General features: G+C 53.7%; 3 protein-coding genes across 3 annotated transcripts in view; 1 reads left to right on the forward strand and 2 right to left on the reverse strand.

Moving 5' to 3' along the window:
• GUITHDRAFT_134745 (hypothetical protein) overlaps positions 1 to 2,904 on the reverse strand; it is a gene marked incomplete at both ends in the record, with an annotated part of 3,879 nt that extends 975 nt beyond the window's left edge. Inside the window, 9 exons of the mRNA XM_005838175.1 lie at positions 147 to 661; positions 832 to 958; positions 1,007 to 1,165; positions 1,189 to 1,493; positions 1,540 to 1,620; positions 1,683 to 1,805; positions 1,852 to 1,905; positions 1,958 to 2,026; positions 2,074 to 2,904. Of these exons, the coding sequence (XP_005838232.1) occupies positions 147 to 661; positions 832 to 958; positions 1,007 to 1,165; positions 1,189 to 1,493; positions 1,540 to 1,620; positions 1,683 to 1,805; positions 1,852 to 1,905; positions 1,958 to 2,026; positions 2,074 to 2,904 (2,264 nt within the window). The remainder of the gene's footprint in view (positions 1 to 146; positions 662 to 831; positions 959 to 1,006; positions 1,166 to 1,188; positions 1,494 to 1,539; positions 1,621 to 1,682; positions 1,806 to 1,851; positions 1,906 to 1,957; positions 2,027 to 2,073) is intronic.
• A 2,359-nt stretch (positions 2,905 to 5,263) lies between these two features.
• On the reverse strand, positions 5,264 to 6,451 carry GUITHDRAFT_103170 (hypothetical protein; the record flags this gene model as incomplete). Its single annotated transcript, XM_005838176.1, has 4 exons — positions 5,264 to 5,277; positions 5,398 to 5,506; positions 5,568 to 5,867; positions 5,945 to 6,451. The coding sequence occupies 4 exons, from the start codon at positions 6,449 to 6,451 to the stop codon at positions 5,264 to 5,266; spliced, it is 930 nt and encodes a 309-aa protein (XP_005838233.1).
• Positions 6,452 to 7,474: 1,023 nt separating this feature from the next.
• Positions 7,475 to 8,734, forward strand: GUITHDRAFT_103171 (hypothetical protein; the record flags this gene model as incomplete). The annotated part of the gene is made up of 4 exons (XM_005838177.1): positions 7,475 to 7,981; positions 8,059 to 8,358; positions 8,420 to 8,574; positions 8,683 to 8,734. 4 exons carry the CDS (start codon positions 7,475 to 7,477, stop codon positions 8,732 to 8,734), a joined length of 1,014 nt encoding a protein of 337 aa, XP_005838234.1.
• Positions 8,735 to 15,099: the final 6,365 nt, after the last annotated feature.

A 15,099-nucleotide genomic window follows, 5' to 3' on the forward strand; every position in this document is an offset into this window, starting at 1 on the left:
TTCCTATACCTCTCCATCTAGACGTGTTTCTCTCTATCTCCTCTCCCCATATTGCTGTTTGAGGAAGTGGCGAAGAAGAGGACGAGGGAGAGGAGGGAGAAAAAGGAAGGGGGAGGAGAGGAGCAAGGGGAGGGAGAGGAGCTGACCCGTCCGGGTAGAGGTAAGAAGGCGACAGGATCCTGACGAGTTGAGGATGGTGCGAGAGGTAACGATTGAGATGCGACTCGTCGTGCCAGAGGGCAACCACCTGCATCGCAAGCTTCAATCTAGGCTGCAGAGATTCATTTATCACATCGTTCTCGTCGTCTCGGTCGATCGCCTCGCTGATCGCTGCTGACATCTGAAGGAACTCGTCCGTTCTCCCGCCGATGAAGCCGCCGGCGAAGTAACATGGCCTCAGATGCTCTGAAATTGGATGGTCAAGAATATGTCGATGATAGCTGTTTGCAAAAGAGCAATCACGATGACTGAGAAATGAAACAATGCAGAGGGGCAGGAGCACGAGCACGAGCACGAGCACGAGCACGAGCACGAGCACGAGCACGAGCACGAGCACGAGCAGGACAGCACTTGACCAGGAGCGATATATGCTCTCGAAGCTGTTCTTGTCTCTGGTGTTCCCATGCCGTCTTGAATCATATGTCGGATGGCAACAAGGGGCCTTGGGAAGATGTCAGGATCTCGCACAGCAACACAAGATGAGGAGGAGATGGCGAGAAGAGGGGGTGAGAGAAGATCAAGTCGAAAGGACATAGAGAACATGAGAGGAGGAGCGGAGAAGAGGAGCGGAGGAGGAGACGGCAACCTGTCCCTTGTGGGGAAGATTTCTACCGCCGCAATGCCTTTCTCCACTATCACATCAACATCAAGGTAGAAGACGACGTCTGTTTCGGTCTTCAACTTGGAGCTCTGAGACAGGAAGTAGTGATAGCGGTAGAGCGTGTCTGCTGGGAACCCTCTGCGAGAAAGGGCGTGAGGAGGAGGAAGGGGGGACGCATCCTCTGACCTGCCCCTAATCGGGATGACTTCGGAGGGAGAGGGCATGCGCGAGAAGATCTCTTCCGCTCCCCTCGGGTCGTCCGTGAAGGTGAAGAAGCAAAGGTGATGCTCACTGACGAATCTTTCCCTCACAGTCCTGATGTGCTCCGGCAGGTATGCGCAGTACCTGCAACAGGCGCCGACGTCAACCGCAGCCGACCGGAGTAAGTCTCTTGCCTCCCGGTGCAGATGGTGAGGATCCCAACCCTCATCTTGTTGAGCATGGCTCCTGAGACAGTCAGATCGGCTCTGTACTTGACGTTGACCGCCTCGTCGGACGGGGATAGCTGGCTCTCATGGATCCGGTAGAAGACGAGGACGCGGGGTACGATCACGGTCTTCACGCTGCTCATCAGCACTGCTCGCTGCCACAGCCTCAAGTCTTCTGCTGGGAGTTCAGGTCGATAGCGAAGGGGACGGAACAGGTTCTCGAGGTCGGCGGAATCCGAACAGACCTGCGGGCCTCAGTTTCAACGGGCCGTCATCGCCCGGAACCCTTACTCGAGCATGCTGGTGCAGAGTGTTGGAGCGCGCATGCCACTGGGCGTCTTGTGAGGATTCAGCAAGGCCCTGCTTGCAGTTCTGCAGCGCCAGGAGATGTAAGTTCAGTCCACCATGTTCGAGCAAAGAGAGGCAGACCGTACCAACGAAGACAGAGTCTTCCAGAAGCTCCTCGAGTATGCGACTCCAGGGTGACAGATAACGTTGTGATCTTCTCGAAGCTGACTGAAGATGTCCTCCTCGCTCACATGGTCCCTGCCCAGCAACTGTCGCCACACCCGTCAGAGACGAAGCTGAAAGCGCTTCACTCACTTCTTGTGCGGTGAGGTACACAGGATTCATCTTCGTGTTGATAACATCCACACCCTGTCGCCTTCATGTCACCCCATGGACATCTCTCGTTCTCCTGCAGTCTCACCTCCCCTGCTTCCACAACCCGCACAAAGTACGAGGAAACCAGATCCGCTCCCTCCATCACCGCCTCAGCCTGTGCTATGTCAGTCGATCTCACTTCCATCCCCTCATCGTTTCAACCTGCAACTTGAAGCGATCAGGAGAGTAGTAATCGTCCAGGTTGACATTGAATGCCACGTCATAGTCCTCACTAAACACCCAGTCCAGAAGGAAGTTCATCGCTACGGCATGGCTCTGAAATTCCCTTGAAAAGAACGTATACCGCTTGCCCTCAAGTCTATGCAGGTACTGTTGCATGAAAGAGTGATACTCTCCTCCATAGTTCAACTCCACGATGTCGAAGAAGGGATAGTTCTGATTCAAGATGCTCTCAATGCACTTCTCGATCCACCGATCCTCATACTTCAACCGAGCCTGTTTGTGATACAGGATCGCAACCCCTTTCAACGGTTTACCCGAAGTGAAGCCCCTTGAGTCGTCAATTGTGGGAGCGCTACCCATGATCTCATCGTAATGCCGAACGTCATGGAAGTCATCCTCGGAGTCTACGACAGAGAAAGAGATCTCTTCTTGCTGCAAAAATGGCCTGGTAGACTCAGCCCCTTCGATTCGGATGGTGTGAACACCCGGGCTCAAGTCGGCCGGAAAGACCTTGGAGTAGGCAGCACCATTACTGATGTCGACCTCCTCGTAAGTCTCTTCGTCCACGATTATCCTCATCGACAGCCTCTGACTGCCAGCCCTGCAAGCTCCGCTCCTCGAAGAGTTCCCGTACGACAGGAAGAAGGAGACGGGAAGTTTGCCGCGCACGAGGACCCAGCCTCGCATCGGCGATGTCGCATGCACCCTGATAGGGATCTCATCGTCTTCTCTTCGTCCTCGCGCATCTCCTCCTCCTCCCATCGTGCTCACCACCACCAGCATCGCCATGGCCAACCTCCACATCGCCATCCCACCTAGAGCAGCATTTTTCCTGGGACGCAGAGACCCGAGTTTGCTGAGTAGGCCTAGATCGACCGGGCCGGGGCCGCCGCCATCCGGGCCCGGGCCCGACCCGGCCTGAGTCACTGACCGGACCGTCGGTCACGGTTACGGTTCAGTTGTTAGGCTCAGTTGTACTAGGATACCGAAGTAACTTGTAACTAGTAATGCCGACATCAGTTGACCTTCTAACTGACTTAAAGTCTAGCATTGTAGTAGATTGCATTGAGCCACAGGTTCTTTGGTTCGTTGGAATGGATTATGGCGAGTCTGGTTCTGGTGTCTAGTGAATAGATTCCTGACTCCGCTCTGCCATTCTGCCAGTGTTGATAAGGGGCAGCCCGTTCCAGGTAGATCAGTGTTGTGTTTTTCATACATTCTCAGAGATTTCGTTGACGTCATCTCACCGCGGTTGTCTACGCGGCGTACAATGTTGTCTACCGCGTACAACTCTACTCATACAACTGTTCACTTTCAGTTTCGCTATCGACAGATTCTTCAGAGGTAATGTCTTCAAATTCTTGGCGAACATCCCATATGCTGATGGGTATAGATCTCATAGGTGTCGGTCTGAAAGCTTTTTTTTCATCCTTGTGTGCTTCGTAGTACACTGGGCCTTGTTCCCTCCCCATCTGAGAGAGTTTTCATTGGTGTAATAGGTGAGTCCGTCCGGGGTCTGTTTCTGAGTGATGGGTTGCTAGTCGAGGTTTAGAAGTGAGAGAAAACTCTCCTGTTGTATTACTCGTAGCAAGGATTTCTTGTCCCATTGTATTGAGTTGGTTGTAGAGATAAATCTATTGGTTTTGACGTCTGCTTCTTTGATTTCGATGTACCATAGATATGTCTTGGGGCAAAAATAGAATGGTATGAAATCCTTGTTTGTAGTGATGATACCATGTGTTCCTTTCGATACGCTCCCTTGGTGAATTACAGTATTACCACTGTTAGTTATGCGCCATATCGATAATAGATTTGTGACAGCATTCTTGTCATGAATAATTGTGGCAAGAGTCGCGAAAGCTTATGCCTTGTTGGTGACTGATTCCATTTTGCCTACGAGTAGACCTCAATGATGGATGTGGTAATTTCGCTCTAGTATGCAAACTTTTTCCGAATCCAGTTACTATCACAGAGAACACTGATAGTTGCTCCTGAGTCAACGATAGCGAACAGCGAATGCTTGTTCTGTGTTGATCTACAGGTCATGAAGACTTTGGGTACTGCTTCAAATATGGAATTTAGGAACCAGGGGATGGATACTTTCGAAAACAGGGTCGCATCTAACTGGATGTGGTCTGTTTGAAGAGGTATTCCCTTGGATTTACGTGGTTGTAGTGTGTGACATTTCGAGTAATCTTTTCCAGATTTATTCTTATGCCTATTGTTTTTAGCAATCATAGTGGATTTAGCGGCAGCCTTGCGAACAGTTTCTTTCAGACGTCTTGGAGGTGAAGAAGCCTCCTCTTCGTCTTCAGACATTTTTCTTCCTCGCTTGCCTCATCTGCGCTGTAATCGTTGGATTCAGCGGCATGATTGGCTACTCTATTTAGTGCTCGGGTGAGGTTTACAATGAAACTCTTGTCACCCAAGTCTTGTTTCTTCTTTAACTTCGACTTTGGGTAACTCCCGCTGTCCTCATTTGAACAGTTGGGTTTTTTCTGGCGAAAGTTTTTTGCGTTGGGTTTCCCACCGAACTTGGGTTTGTTGAAGCCCTTATTCGGTTGGTTCCCGACTTGTGCGGCCGCTCGAGTAGCTTCTTGTTGTTTCTTTCTCCAACTGTAGTATTGGACGTTCGGTAGACCATGTTACTCTTGCGCTTTGGGCCTTCTCGCTTTGAGTCTCCTGGTGTTTCTGCCTTCCGTTTGTTTGGACTTGGTAGATCCTTGCTTAGTGAGGTGAAGACGTTCTTCGTGGAATCTTTGAAGACTTTCAATTGTTTGTTGGGGGCCAGTTCAGATGATAGGCTGTGAAGAATGAAGCTAGTTGCATCTACATCCTGGAAGTTGTGATAACCACACCGGCATTCTTGTACTGTGTCGCCCTGGTACCCGAGAGCTTGGACATGAGCTCGATTCGAACGTGTGTCCGCCTCAGATACCGTACAATCACGCCGTGACCGTGACGGCCGCGCCCTGCCCGGTGACTTCTGAGCTACCGATTTTAACTTGAAGTCGCTGAGATGAGTGGCTGAGCTGAGTAGTAGACGAGGTCTCGGGAATCGAGCTTTACTTCTTCTATCAAGAGGTATATAGACTGATTAGTAGGGCAGCATGCTTGCCGTGGAGGCTGACGACAAAGACGATCTGGTACTAACACAAATAGACTCATGTCAGTGGAGGGACTCTGGCAAAAAGAAATGAGAAGGTTATGACTACCTGCTATTAAGTGGAGACTTGCATGGGGTACTGGGCTCTGACCCATCAAGAAGTACAACATCGACCAGGTGTTGAGCTTCGCAGTCACCCTTGAGCCCCTTCTTTGCCACGGTGTCTCGATCTACCTGCAGCTGACTATCGTCGCTCTTCGATGCGTGCTTCAGGCTGATGAGATACAGGGTGTAGTTCGCCTTGAGCTGTTTTATCGGTGACGTCAGCAAACAATCTCCGCAAGCATGTACCTCAAACAGCACGTACCTGAAGCACCACAAGCAGAATGCTCGCAATGGGGATGTAAACCTTGAAGAACAGCTCCCAGTCGAAGCTCCCTCTGATACTGATGATCTTCTTCGTGGGATACAGCAATCCTCGGTGATACACGGCCCATGTCAGGCAAAACGCATACACCTTTGTGATGCAGGACCAGATGGCTGCGAACTGAAGCATACGTCGGACGACTCGAGACTCGCTGAAGCGATACAGGAGAAGTGCGATGAAAGTGGGTTGCTCTGTCACGGCGGCGAAGAGAAGGCTTGTAGCAAAGTATGGTACAATGCGCTGTAAAGAAAGAAGAGATAGTCAGCGCCTTGCAAGGTTGGACATGTCCAACAGACGGGGCAAGCGTTGTATATTACCAGGTCAAGGGTGTAGTACAGAGCGTTCCACAAGACAACCCCAACCAAGATAGTCATGAGGTGATGTGTCAGCAGCATCCAGTCTATCCGATCCTTGTACAGCATCTCAAAGATGTATAAATGTACCACCAAGCTTCCCATCGTACCAGCCGCTTTGTACTGCTCCACGACTGTATCCTCAGTCCCGATCGAGCTCATGTCCAAGCTCTCGGGTACCAGGGCGACACAGTACAAGAATGCCGGTGTGGTTATCACAACTTCCAGGATGTAGATGCATATGTTCTTCTTTGTTCTAGAGCTCATGCTTGCATACTTGGATGAACTCTTGGTCAGCGCCATGTCCAGCACCTTCGCACCTGCCCAGCAGCCAAGGAGCAACAAGGCCGTCGCAGACGAAACGATGTAGAAGTCCCAGGGGGCTTGCAGGCCCAGACATGCGATGCTGTCGGAGAAGAGACTTGCATCGAGAGGGCCTTGGAGTGCGTGGATAGAGGATGAGTTGGGCATGTTCACAGCCTGGTGCTACGAAGAGAACAAGTCAGATGTACGTGTAGATCAGATCATCGAGAATCACGTGACTATCTAGATCTTTCATTGTAATAGTGCTCTTTCCTACTGCTTGCTATTGTGACCTTGCTGTACTTCATTCCCTTTCGATCTCACAGCATCTCCCTCCAATACGCACTGCGTGCCTCGACTTTCCTCCCTGTCCGGGAACAAGCAGCCGTAACCCACCCCCCTCTTGTGCCATGAGACCACCCTACCCATGAGAGTTAACTGTCGAAGACCCCCTACCTGTGAAAGATAACAGTCTTGCAGCTAGCTCTCGGATATTGATTCCCGGTGTAGCGGAAATAGCGGAGCTACGAGGAGCTGCCTGCTCGTCATTTGTTTACTCTCACAGGTGGGGTGGTTTCGATGGGAGATGAGGGGTGTCTTTATGTACCGTACGGCTGCAAGGCTGTTAACTTTCACAGGTAGGGTGGTCTTGATGGGAGATGAGGGGTGGCCTTATAAACCATCATCGGCGGCTGAAAACAGCCGGAGCTACGGTCAGCAGGCTCTTGGACATTTAACTCTCATGGGTAGGGTGGTCTCATGGCACAAGAGGGGGTGGGTTACGGCTGCTTGTTTCCCAGCGCTGCAAGGCAGTTAACTCTCATGGGTAGGGTGGTCTCATGGCACAAGAGGGGGTGGGTTACGGCTGTTTGTTTCCCAGCGCTGCAAGGCAGTTAACTCTCATGGGTAGGGTGGTCTCATGGCACAAGAGGGGGGTGGGTTACGGCTGCTTGTTTCCCAGCGATACAGTGAGCCCTGGGAACGGTGCACCGGGAGGGAGGTCGAGGCACGCAGTGCGTATTGGAGGGAGATGCTGTGAGATCGAAAGGGAATGAAGTACAGCAAGGTCACAATAGCAAGCAGTAGGAAAGAGCACTATTACAATGAAAGATCTAGATAGTCACGTGATTCTCGATGATCTGATCTACACGTACATCTGACTTGTTCTCTTCGTAGCACCAGGCTGTGAACATGCCCAACTCATCCTCTATCCACGCACTCCAAGGCCCTCTCGATGCAAGTCTCTTCTCCGACAGCATCGCATGTCTGGGCCTGCAAGCCCCCTGGGACTTCTACATCGTTTCGTCTGCGACGGCCTTGTTGCTCCTTGGCTGCTGGGCAGGTGCGAAGGTGCTGGACATGGCGCTGACCAAGAGTTCATCCAAGTATGCAAGCATGAGCTCTAGAACAAAGAAGAACATATGCATCTACATCCTGGAAGTTGTGATAACCACACCGGCATTCTTGTACTGTGTCGCCCTGGTACCCGAGAGCTTGGACATGAGCTCGATCGGGACTGAGGATACAGTCGTGGAGCAGTACAAAGCGGCTGGTACGATGGGAAGCTTGGTGGTACATTTATACATCTTTGAGATGCTGTACAAGGATCGGATAGACTGGATGCTGCTGACACATCACCTCATGACTATCTTGGTTGGGGTTGTCTTGTGGAACGCTCTGTACTACACCCTTGACCTGGTAATATACAACGCTTGCCCCGTCTGTTGGACATGTCCAACCTTGCAAGGCGCTGACTATCTCTTCTTTCTTTACAGCGCATTGTACCATACTTTGCTACAAGCCTTCTCTTCGCCGCCGTGACAGAGCAACCCACTTTCATCGCACTTCTCCTGTATCGCTTCAGCGAGTCTCGAGTCGTCCGACGTATGCTTCAGTTCGCAGCCATCTGGTCCTGCATCACAAAGGTGTATGCGTTTTGCCTGACATGGGCCGTGTATCACCGAGGATTGCTGTATCCCACGAAGAAGATCATCAGTATCAGAGGGAGCTTCGACTGGGAGCTGTTCTTCAAGGTTTACATCCCCATTGCGAGCATTCTGCTTGTGGTGCTTCAGGTACGTGCTGTTTGAGGTACATGCTTGCGGAGATTGTTTGCTGACGTCACCGATAAAACAGCTCAAGGCGAACTACACCCTGTATCTCATCAGCCTGAAGCACGCATCGAAGAGCGACGATAGTCAGCTGCAGGTAGATCGAGACACCGTGGCAAAGAAGGGGCTCAAGGGTGACTGCGAAGCTCAACACCTGGTCGATGTTGTACTTCTTGATGGGTCAGAGCCCAGTACCCCATGCAAGTCTCCACTTAATAGCAGGTAGTCATCACCTTCTCATTTCTTTTTGCCAGAGTCCCTCCACTGACATGAGTCTATTTGTGTTAGTACCAGATCGTCTTTGTCGTCAGCCTCCACGGCAAGCATGCTGCCCTACTAATCAGTCTATATACCTCTTGATAGAAGAAGTAAAGCTCGATTCCCGAGACCTCGTCTACTACTCAGCTCAGCCACTCATCTCAGCGACTTCAAGTTAAAATCGGTAGCTCAGAAGTCACCGGGCAGGGCGCGGCCGTCACGGTCACGGCGTGATTGTACGGTATCTGAGGCGGACACACGTTCGAATCGAGCTCATGTCCAAGCTCTCGGGTACCAGGGCGACACAGTACAAGAATGCCGGTGTGGTTGTTACAACTTCCAAGATGTAGATGCGTATTTTCTTCTCTTTGTTCTAGAGCTCATGCTTGCATACTTGGATGTACCCTTTGATGTCGTACCCTTGACATCGTTGCACTTAGAACGATGCAACAGCATCATGCCGAAATAGCACAAGCTAGAAGGGCGATACGGAGTTTTAAGTGGAGTACCTCCGGTACCGTGTCGGGTCAACGTGGCAGGGGTGCATCTTGTACGATGGACCTGGCGGCTAGTCGTAAACTCAGTACAGACGGCATGTATAGTACTACGAGGATGAGACCTGACCGTACCTCAGCAAGATCATCTACGACACTATTTAAACCGGGAGAGGAGCGGCTCGAGCCTGTGTTGCGCGTCGCTGCTCGCTTCCTTGGCGGTCCCTTCATACGCTTTCTTGCTACTGCTGATACATAAACAAATCTAGCTTCATTCTTCATTCTTCCACCGGTTTTGATATCAGAGTGTAGCCTATGATATTGTATTCTGGTTATTACCCAATTGCAAGATTGTGTACTTTCATGACTCTCTCCCCGAGGCTTTGCTTTGAGTCTCAGAGTCTCGATTCGTCATCCGGCGCAATCCAGTACATGACATCATAACTACCCATAAGAATATTTTGATATTCATCGATCTTTCCAATATCATCAGGCTTCCTTACTGACCATTGGCCATACCGTAGTGCCTGGGCCTCCTTCCACTGAACGTTCAGTGGGCCATCCTAACAAGACCTTGAACTTTATTATCGCTATTGTACAGATTGTAGAACTTCCTGCTTCAGCTTCGTGATCTGCTCGCTGTGCAGATTTCCCAGCACGCTCAACTCCTCCACCGTCTGTCGCAGCGCGTCTACTTTGAGCATGTCGAGACGGACTGGAGGCGCAGCAGTCAGCAGGGGCAAGCAGGGAGGGCCAGGACTCACAGTTGAGGTTGTCCTCGACTTTGACGAGATGCGGCTTCAGCTTCTCTTCAATCTCCTCTCCGCGCAGGCTGGACAGCTCCCCTACTCGACCTTCCAGCGCCCCCAAGCGTTGCTGCAGCTGCTTCAGGAGGAGAGACAAGGCAAAAGGGGTAGAGAACATACCTCCAGCCCCGCTGACCCTCCCTCCTCTTCTCCGCCCTTGCCCTTCTCTTCTAGGGCAATCACCCGCTCCTGTAACAAGGTCATCGAACCGGAAATTCTCAAGTCTCATCCTCTTCCCACCTTGAGGGCGGTTTCTTCCTCCCGAAGACCCTTCACTTCCTCCTCCAGCTTCTGCAAAGCTTCTGCCTGAGCTGCTTCCTGCTTGTATATTAGCCCCCCTCTCCTCCTCTTCCTCCTCCGACCAACCGCTTCTTTCCCCTCCTCCTGTGGGGGCTTGAACAGCACAGCCTCCTGCAACTTCTCCGTCTGGAGCGCGACTCGATCTAGCTTCGCTCTGAGCTCTGCGACAGCTTCCTTGACGTCCTCCAAGCTCGCCTGCTTCTCCTGCGTGCTGCTGCTCTCCTTAAGCTCCGAAGCCAACTTGTCCAAGGAGGACGACATAGTCTCCTGCTGCTCCTTCATGCTCGACATCTGCTGCTCAAAGGTCTGCAGCTTCTCCTGCTGCGCTTGCAGGCCCTGCGTCAGGTCCTCTGCCCCCACCTTCCCTTCCAGCTCAGCCTTGGCTGATGCCAAGGAGGCGAGGAGGTTGTCTATCCTCTCCTTCGTGCTCGCCATCGCTGCCTGCTGGGCGCTGATCTTCTCCTCCGCAGAGGCGCGCAGGCCATCCAACGAAGTCTCCTGCTCCCTTCCTCTCTGCTCAACGGCATCGACCCGAGCAGTGAGTAACTCGAGCGACTGCTTTCTCGCATCCTCCATCCTCATGCTCTGCTCCTGCTGCTCCCGCGCTTGCTCCTGGGCCCGCGCGCTCATCTTCTCCCCCAGCTCCTTCATGCTTCCCTCCAGTCCCGCCAGCTCCTCCTCCATGTTCTTCAGCTTCAGGTTGTGCAAGTTCGCCATGTCGTCCAGTCGCTGCGACAGCTTCGCTGCCTCCTCCTCGCGGGAGCTCTTGACCTTCTCCAGCTCCTGCTGCAGGGAGGAGATCTCGCCCTCCTGCCTCCCTCCCGCCCCTTGAGCTCCTCTATCGCTTCCTCCAGGTGCCGCGACATTCCGTGCAGCCCGGTCGCGCTGCTCTCTTGCTGCGTCTCAAACCTCGTCCTCAGCTCCTTCAGCTCCTCCCGCATCTGCTGCTCTTGCAACTGCGCTGCCAGGCTGTCGAGCCCTCGGACGACCTCCATCCTCTTGTAGACCTCGGTGATCGCTGCATCCCGCTCCTTCTGCTCCATGCTCGTGGCCGCTGCAACCTCCTCCACCCTCTTCTTCGTCGCCTCCTCTGTCTTCTTCTGTTCCTCTGCATGCGAGTAGAATCGAGCGGTGAGCCTCTGGAGATCGGAGGAGGAGGAGGCTTGCTGAGATTCGACGTCTGCCAGACGGGAGGACAACTTCGTCGTTTCCTCCTGAATCTCCTCCCTCATCGCCTCCCGCTTCCTCTTCTCCTCCTCCCTGCTCTCCAACAGCCTGGCGGACAGCCCGTTCACGTCCTCCCTGATCTTCTTCTCCCTCGCCACCGTTTCCTCTGTCACTTTCTTCAGCTCCTTCGCTATCCCTTCCACCGCCTCCTTGCGAGCGGTGCGTTCCGCCTTCACTTCCTCCACTGCCGCTTTCTGTCCCCTCTCAACTTCTTCTCGCAGCCCACCGATCTCGCCTCTGACCTCCTTCACGACTTCCTTCCGCTTCTCCTTCTCCTCCTCCATCTTCTTGTTCATCCCCTCCTCCACTGCCGACACCTCGTTCCTCATCCCCACCATCTCCGAGTGGGCGCGAGCCGCCTGTCTCTCCAGCTCCTCCTTGATCTTCAGCATGTTCCCGTCAGTCGCCTTCCTCAGACCCTCGTGCGCGTGCTTGAACGACTCCAGCGCTCCGATCATTTTCCTCTGATCCTCCAGCAGTTTCGAGTCCATCCTCGTCAGCTGCAGGGCGCTGTTCCTTGCATGCTCAGCGATGGTCGTCTGGATCTGCCGCAGTTCCTCTGCAAAGCTGTCCCGCACCTGCAGCGCCTGCTCCAGGTGACGTTTCATCCTCTCCTCAACCTCCTGCTTCCACCTCAGCATGTCCTTCCCCTGCTCGTCCACCCTCGAGCTTATCCCCCCCACCATCTGCGCCGTCCTCGTTGCCTCCTGCCTCGCCTGCAGCTGCTGCACCGAAGTCTTGCCCTGAAAGTCCTCAAGAGCCTGCGACAGCTCCTGCACGCTTGCTGCCATGCCCTCCTGCTGCTTCCTGACGTGCTCCTCCAGCGAGCTGTGCGACTTTGCCACCTCCTGCTGGAGCGAGTCTATCCTGCTGCTCGTGCTGTTGAAGAAAATCTCCGGAGCTTCCTGCAGGTCCTTCATGACGTCGAGCATCTGAAAGAAGCGGTCAGAGGATGGCGAGGGGTCAAGAAGGAGGAGAGGGAGGACAAAAAGTGGGAGGGGGTGTGACTGAAGAGGGTGAAGAGGAAGAAAAAGGGAAGAAAAGATGACCAACAGAGGATGGTGAGGAGGACCAGGAGTGGGTGAGGGAAGGGAGAGGAGGAGGATACATGCAGCCGAAGATCCTCTAGCTCCTGCGCCTGGTGAGCGTTCTTCTGCTCAAGGTCTTCCCGGAGGGAGAGGATGTCGGAGGATGTGCGGGACTTCTCCTGCAGAACTTCGTCCTTGAGCTGCAGAGCAGAGCTCTGGAGCTCGAGGATGAACTTCTCAAGCTGCTCCCGCTTCTCCTCCTCACGACCGGAGCGATCATGAAGCTCGTCGTCGAGAGCTGACAGGTCGCTCCTCAGCTTGTCAACTTTGTCCGTCAGCCCGACGTCTCTCACGTCCCGTCCTCCCTGAGCAAGTGAGTCAAGTAAACACACTCCCGCTCTCGTGCGACCCTCCCCCGAGCGTTCTCCTCCCCTCCTTCCACTTCCATCTTCACTCTCTCTTCCTCCTCCTCCTCTTCCTCCTCTTACCCCACTGTTCTCTTGAAGATTCTCCACCAACGAATTCAGGGATGAAAGCTGCAGGCGGATGCCGGCCAGATTCTCCTCCATCGACTCTCTGATCCTCTGCTCCACCTCCACCTGCTTCTCGCCCGTCCTCATCAGCTCCTTCGTCAGCTCCTCTCGAACTTCCTGAGCAATCCGCTCAGCATTCTCCGCAGAGACAATGACCTCCCGCGTCTGCCTCGCGCAAGTCTTTGTCTTGGCTCCCAGCAACTTCAGCTGTGCCTCCACCTTCTCCCCGCTCTTCTGCAGCGAAGATTTCAGCTCCTCCTCTATGCCCTCCATCTTTGTCCTCAGGTCTTCGAACGCCTCGAACCTCCCTCGAATCTCAGTTCTCACTATCTCCTCCAGGAAGCTCCTCTTCTTCTCCAGCGCCTCCCGCACGGCAGATGAGAACTCGTCCTGCTGCGACAGCCTCTCTGTGAACCGCTTGTGCACCGCTTCCACCAGCGCTGCATGCTCCACGTCCGCTGACTTGATCGCTTCTGCCAGCGCTCGCGTCACCACCTCCAGATCTTTCTGCATCCTGCCCTCAAGCTTCGACCTCGCCTCCTGCTCCTGCTCTAGCGCCTCCCTCATCCCCTGCAGCCTCTCCTCGCTCGCCATCGACTCTTCCAGCATCCTCTGCTCCTGCGATCGGCTTTCTTTCTCCACCTTCTCCTTCAGCATCACAAACAGACCAGACGCCTCCGAGTCCAGCCGGTTCAGCTCCTTCTTTACCTCCAGCATTCGCTTTCGCACGTCCTCAAACTCGCTCCGTACCTTGCTCCAGTAATCCTCCTGCGAGCGGTCTACGTACTCCCTCGACTCGGGCATCACCTGGTCCTCCATCTTCCTGATCCTCCACTTCACCTCCTCCACTTCCGCCTGCGCCTGCGCGTACAGATCCTTCTGCGCTGCCTCCCCCTCCCTTGCCCTCTTCCTCTGGACGTCAGCCTGGTCCTTCATCTCCGACAGCGACGACTGCAGTAGCTGCTGGCTCTCTTCAAGGCTGATGAGCCTTGAGGACTGATTCTCCAGCATCCTCGTCAACTCCTCCTTCTCCTTGATCGACGTCGCCAGAGCCTCCTCCTTCTCCCTTAGGGCCTCCTGGAAGTACCCCCTCAACTCCTTCACCTCTGTGGCCAGCTCCCTCATCGCCTCCCTGTGCGCCCCCGAAGACTTCTGCGCATCTTCTCTCAGCTCGAAGAGTCTCGACTGCATCTGACTCTGAATGAGATCCCCTTGGTGCAGCTTCTCACTCATCGCCTGCCGTTCACGAAGGAGGTGCTGGATGTTCTCCTCCATCCCTGTCAACTTCGTGTTCAGCTCCGACACAACCTGCACAGAGGAGCTGGTCTGTGCGACAAAGATCTGCTCCCATCGCCGGAAGAGCTGGATGACCTCTGGCTGCATGCTCGCCGACCGGAATGCCGTCGGGTCGTCAACATGGTAGGCTCCGTTCTGCAGGGCGGCCTCGTAGGACTGCTGCATTCGTTTGAGGAAGTTGTCCTTGTCCGAAGACGGCTGGTAGCTCACGAAGGGAACTGTCTGCTTGTCGTTGTAGTTGAACTGTGTTTGAGGGTTCTGACGATTCATCTCGCTGGCTCTGATCTGCCGTTTGTCCTGCACATGCACATCAGGTAACTCGACCTTGGTCGGAATCTTCTTCTCCTTTCACCTGGAACTTTCTAAGACGATCGGCCTCAGCTTGCTCTTGAAGGTCCTTGAGATACTGTCGCTTCTTCTGAATGGAGACCTCTACACCGTCCGGGTCCACCAGGTTCGGAAGGACACCTCCCCGATTGTTCCGTTCTGCCATGGTCCACAGATTGCGACCTTGGCAGTTCTCCTCCTGGTAAACTCACTCTACCTGTGCTCCTCCTCTTCTGCTCTCTTCTTCTCTCCCTTCCTCAGCTCTTCTCTCTCCTCCTCCTGCTCCTCTCAGCCCCCACTGCTCAACATCCAACTCCCTCCCCCACCATGAAAGCCGTTGAAACATTTTACTCAACAAAATTAGAATAGTTTTAATTGAAGCGAGGTGGGCCCGGTCCTAGTGGCACCGGGCCCGGCGACCGTACCGTACGGTACT

The sequence above is a fragment of the Guillardia theta genome (assembly GCF_000315625.1).
Source record: "Guillardia theta CCMP2712 unplaced genomic scaffold GUITHscaffold_12, whole genome shotgun sequence".
NCBI classification, from domain to species: domain Eukaryota; class Cryptophyceae; order Pyrenomonadales; family Geminigeraceae; genus Guillardia; species Guillardia theta.